The 5703-nt window shown below is 38.4% G+C and overlaps 2 protein-coding genes across 2 annotated transcripts; both read right to left on the reverse strand.

Moving 5' to 3' along the window:
• Positions 1-862: 862 nt before the first annotated feature.
• On the reverse strand, positions 863-2737 carry LOC108976599 (tubulin alpha-1 chain). Its single transcript, XM_018945816.1, has 5 exons — positions 2597-2737; positions 2300-2513; positions 1900-2203; positions 1664-1835; positions 863-1606 (listed from the first exon to the last, which is right to left on the reverse strand). The coding sequence occupies exons 1-5, from the start codon at positions 2606-2608 to the stop codon at positions 953-955; spliced, it is 1356 nt and encodes a 451-aa protein (XP_018801361.1). The 5' UTR covers positions 2609-2737; the 3' UTR covers positions 863-952.
• A 1249-nt stretch (positions 2738-3986) lies between these two features.
• LOC108976612 (SPRY domain-containing protein 7) lies at positions 3987-5703 on the reverse strand. Its single transcript, XM_018945830.1, has 4 exons — positions 5595-5703; positions 4910-5455; positions 4733-4847; positions 3987-4662 (listed from the first exon to the last, which is right to left on the reverse strand). Exons 1-3 carry the CDS (start codon positions 5701-5703, stop codon positions 4750-4752), a joined length of 753 nt encoding a protein of 250 aa, XP_018801375.1. The 3' UTR covers positions 3987-4662; positions 4733-4749.

The following is a 5703-nucleotide window of genomic DNA, read 5'->3' on the forward strand; positions in this document are numbered from 1 at the left end:
GTCCTGACTTCACACGCTGACCTTTCCAAATATATTTTGTTATCCAAATAAAGATAAGTACTATCCTGACCTCCTTCGAAGGTAAGTTTTTGCGTAAAAGAAGAAAAGAGAGTGAGGTATAGTGAACAAGAGAGATTCTGAGGCAAAGAGAAATAAGAAATTGTTGGATGCTTCTATATCCAACATCATAAGCAGCATTGACGATAATCTGGTATTGCAGTAGCTAGTGAACTCACCAGGTTCTCACTCATTAGCCATACTGGCGGGTATACATATATACCTCATATATACCATATACCTCTCACCTTGCTGAGCGTGTGAAGTAGTTCAAAAGGATGACGCCGAAGGTTGGTAAGAGTGTAAGGGTTTGCATTTGCAGAGGTAGGGTTGAGTATGGTTTCACTAAAGGATTAAAGTGTCTGTTGAGTTAACAACAGCGCGCCAGTCATTTCTCCTGGTCTTTCCAACGGAGTGGAGGTCTTCCTCTTTCTCTGCTTACCCTTATGGGTACTGCGTCGAAAACTTTCAGAGCTGGAGTGTTTTCGTCCTTTCGGACGACATGACCTAGCCAGCATAGCCGCTGTCTTTTAATTCTGAACTATGTCAATGTTCATGAATGAATGCGGTATTCACCGTGGCCAATGCACAAAGGACCATAAATCAGCCGCAGAACCTTTTTCTCGAAAACTCCTAACGTCGACTCATCAGATGTCATTATCCATGGCTCTCCATCATATAGCGGGACGGGAATAATGAGTGACTCATAAAGTTTGGTTTTTGTTCGTCAAAAGTGGACTTTCTTCTCATGTTCACTCTACAACAATAAAAACATTACACACAGTTTTCACTAAACATTCCAGTACTAATCAATTTACGACTATATTTTTTTGGGAGAATTTTAGAACAAAAAGTTTTAAATTATATTATGTGTTCTGTTTACGAGTAAACAATTTTAATTCTCATTGTCATCTTGCGTAACTGAGCTGCGTGCTGATGATTCCATCTCATAATAGTCAGCCACGAGCTGGCAAACGTTTTGCGACGCTTCCGACAGACTGCCCTCCTCCATGCCCTCACCCACAAAATGGTACACGAAGGCACGGCGATTGTACAACTTATCATACTTACTAACCAGCCGACACCAAGCACTGCGAATGATGGTATTGTTGGAAATTGCACAGACGGCACGAGATGTAGGGGCCAGATCGCCGCCCGGTACAAACACCGGCGGCATGGCATTAACGCCAATTTTGAATCCAGTCGGCGTCCAATCCACGAAACGAGCAGTACGTGATGATTTAATATGTTGGATGGAGGAGTTGATGTCATTCGGTGACACATCGCCTCGGTAAAGGAGCACACAAGCCATATACTTGCCGAGCGTCGGATTACAACGCACCATTTGACTGCCCGGATGGAAGCAAGACTGGGTCAGTTGCTCAACATTACTGTTCACATAGGGAAACTTGCTAACGGGCACCAGCGGCGCGTACGTGAGCAATGGATAGTGTATGCGCGGGTAAGGCACCAGATTTGTTTGGAACTCCTCAAAGGATACATTGTTTGTGCCATAAAAACGCTGCGACGCCGTAAATGCGGAGACAACCTGCAATGACAGTGATTGAAATAGATGATAAAACTGCGTGGTGATGCGGAAGTTCACCTGTCCTATAATACGGTTCAAATTGGTATATGTGGGCGCTGAAACACCGAGCTTCGTATCGCAGATTTCATACAAAGCTTCATTGTCTACAATGAAGGACACATCCACATAGTCCATGGAATAGTGTGTGGCCAACAAGGCATTATACGGTTCAACGATAATCGGTGAAAGCCTGCAAGATGATAAGAGCCCGTTAATTTAATTTGTGATCATCAGTTGTGTTTTTGTTTTCTCACGAGGGTGATGGAAATACTAGAAACTCAGCCTTCGTAGTCTTCCTCCCATAGGCATCGGCCAACTTTTCCAGCAATAACGTGCCGAAACCGGAACCGGTGCCGCCACCAATGGCGCGAAATATTAGAAAACCACGTAAATTGCGACACTGCTCTGCCACTCGTCGTATAGCGTCCATCGTGCGTTCGATGAGATCGTGGCCCAGTAGATTGTAGCCGCGTGCAAAATTGCTGCCTGCATCCTCTTTGCCGCTTATGAGTGTATCCGGATGAAAGAGGTATCTGTAGGCGCCCGTGCGTATTTCATCTAGAGCGTAGAGTTAAGCGTTGAAAAGGATTAGAATGCACATGTAAGTTGTGATAGAAATTTTCGGCGGCCACGACAAGCCTTCTGCATACGCACCGATAACAGTTGGCTCCGTGTCGACGATCACAATACGCGGCACCACTTTTAGCGCCATGCCTGAGATGCCGAAAAATGTGAGAAACGAATCGTCGTTCGGCATTTGGCACAGCGCGCCGTTTGCCATGATTCCATGTTCGAGACAATATAACTCCCAGCAGGCATTGGCTATTTGTACTCCAGCTTGTCCAATATGAATTTGTATAATTTCGCCCTAGCAGTGGCATATCCGACGGGAGCATGTGGAAGAGATAGAGTTTACTTCACGAAAATGAGAATGTAAGTATACAAACTTACGCGGCTTGACATTTATTGTTGTAGCCTTCATAAACTGTGAATTTTGTCTGGTTTACCGAAACTAAAATGTGCGAAACATTCGTGGATTTTTTGTTGACAATAATTTTGCAAAATATTTTTACAATTTTGAATTTTGCAATATTTTTTTTTTTTTTTTTTTTGTTTGAAATAATAATTTTGATGCGAGATTTTTTATAATTTTGTATTTGTTAAAATTTCAAAAGTGTTCTCTCCATTATTCTGATAGACTTCACGGTATAGTGTTTGTAAAGAACTCAATTTTGTACAGTCCCTTACCAAGAAAATTGTTTGTAGAAATATTCATAAAGAATTGCCTGAACTTTTAAGCTCAAATTTCAAATGAGCTTTGCTGTGATTTCAGAGTGTTTTTAGGTTTAAATTATTAGAAAGAATGCACTGGCTAATGCATTTTGAAATAATGTTGTTTTTTTTTGGTTTGGTAGCGAAACGTCTTCTCTGTAGCAATATGTCTTGGGGATCTAGGAAACCCTTTACAAGGTCTTATTTTCTGATTCAATTGAGACTCAGTTATAATGATGATTTTGATATTGATTAAGCGTTTACGCTTTTCTCCGAAAAGGAGCACACATTGTCAAAGTTGAGTCAAATCTTTTGTGATATCAAAAACTACTGAAGATAGCACTACTACTTTATATGACTTCAAAGCGTCTTGAGCGCAGCTAAATTCTTAAAAAAAAAGATTTGATACAAAATGGTTTATGTGTTCTGCCAAGCAATTTCGACAATGGGCATTCGTCAAGATTTTTAACTCGTTGGTCTTTGGACAATGACAGAATAGTATCAGCAAATCCAGGAAAAGCCAACTTTACTAAGGAAAAGGTGAAAAATGGCGCAAGAAGACTGCAATAGTAAACTTAGTGAAGTGTGATTATATTAAGACATAAGGCCTTTCCTTCTAAATCCAACGACTGAGCAGTTTCCAGCTCAGCATAGATTGCACTATGGCAAAGCATCCATACAATTGAACTGACGTTCTCTCAGAATTCGACTCATCCGTAAAAAACTCTTCAACGGTTCAATATCATTTATACCTGCAAGGGAAGTATAAACTGTGAAGAGACTTTCTGGAGCTTACTTGCCGACAAAACCTCTTGATAATCAGCAGTGAAAGAGAGAGGATGGAGTTCGATCACAATTCAATCGAGTTCTCTGGGCACCCGGTGTACAGTTTTCTCACTACTGCGCTGATAATCGCGAATGCATTCGAAGCATTCAAGGATATACTGCCAAGGCATATTATTTTCACAGTTTGTGTTTTGTGCTCGATTTATATATCGGTTTAAGCAAAATAATGTAGAACTGGAACCAATCGAAAAATATTGCTTGCAAAAATTTAGCTTGCATCAAAGTATCTCGTTTTATTAATAACATCAGAATACTATATACATACAAACATCGGCATTTTTTATTATTTTTACTGTTATTGTAAGTGACTTTCATATATATCAATATTATTGTCCGCAGACTTTTTTGGTTAAGGTAGATACGAACAATAGATTTCATATTTCAAAATGGACACACATACTTTAACGAAATAATTTAATATATTTTATAGTTAATAGGCTTTAAGATTTTTTACGGTGCAAGCAAAATGTGTATTAGCTCTTTTTTATAATTTTATAAGCTTAATTATATTTATTGTAACTATTTTTGCTTAACATTATTACTTAGCATAAATGATTTTTTTTAATATTAGAAAAAATATTTGTGTAAAATGTACATAGCATATATAAAATAAATACAAATAGTCTTTTTAAGTAGTCTAGATGAAATAATAAGTTACATTTTTTTTTAATCTTATATAATCTCAGTATTTTAGTGACGAAATGCAGAGTGGACAGTTTAATACATGGAAATGTTCATTGACTAGTACATAATATAGTGTGAAAAATATTGTGTTCGTTTCAATAATAGTGTAATATATACATGTCAATGAATTATGCATAGTTGATAAAAAATATAATGTATCATACAATATGACTGCTACCAAAATAGCACATGGTTATTCTGCGAAACGTGCACGCCTGTAAATAAATAGATTTAACGTATATATTTAAGATTTTTCTAAATGTTATGCATATTAATGAGCTATACCTTTGAAAAATGTAAGTTTAGAGCAGAGATTGTTCAAGCATAATTTTTTCGAAACCTGGCGGCGCACCAAAGTGAAAGTTGTCCAAAATAATGTCCACAATGGCACCATTGCCCACTGAAATTATAAAAATATATATACTTATTTGCAATTAAGTGATTACTGTTAGCAAAGCCTACCGAATATGACTGGGTACACAGCGCCCTTTACATTACGAAACGGCACTTCCAAATTTTTACCGTTAAAATAGAAATTTAATTCTATATGATCGAATGCTACACCTACAATATCACCTTCATCGGGAAAATTGTGTAGTGGTTGTGCGATAAGATTACCCTCACAATTACTACTAACATTCAGATCATCGCCAAGCAAATTATCTTCAGGTACATCTTCAATGCCGATGAGGCCAGCCGCCACTGCAGAATCCTTAACAATACCATTGCCATTGCTAATTGGTTCTTGTGTCGTCACGACTACTGGACGGAAGGTTTCATCGTTGTGGCGTGTTGCGTTGTCGGAGCAAAGACACCACGATTCCTTGTCACAGCCACCCAACTTTTTCGTCAAATCTGCTTGACGCGTTGCCAAACCGACCGACCAACTGCCACCTTGTTGTATTTTGATTTCGAAATATGATTTGGATTGTACAAGTGGTGCAGTGGCCAAGGCGCCGCCGGAGCCAGTAATTCGCAGCTGTCTTGATAGTAGTATAACATCAGGCCCTGTAGTTTGCATAGTTAACGTATAAAAGTAACATTTACATTTTATTAACGATTAATAACACTAATTTATACACATTTATTTATATATATATATCTTTGCATATGTCTGTTTTCTTTTTTTTTTTTGTAAAACTTTTACCCGCAAATGAAGAATCGAGAAATATGTCTGGCTCACGCATTCTACTAGCAGCTGAGGATGCGGTTTTCCTCATATTTTCGTGGAAACATGTACGCAAACAACAAAACAT

Source organism: Bactrocera latifrons, unplaced genomic scaffold, assembly GCF_001853355.1.
Source record: "Bactrocera latifrons isolate USDA-ARS-PBARC rearing strain unplaced genomic scaffold, ASM185335v1 scaffold_79, whole genome shotgun sequence".
NCBI classification, from domain to species: domain Eukaryota; kingdom Metazoa; phylum Arthropoda; class Insecta; order Diptera; family Tephritidae; genus Bactrocera; species Bactrocera latifrons.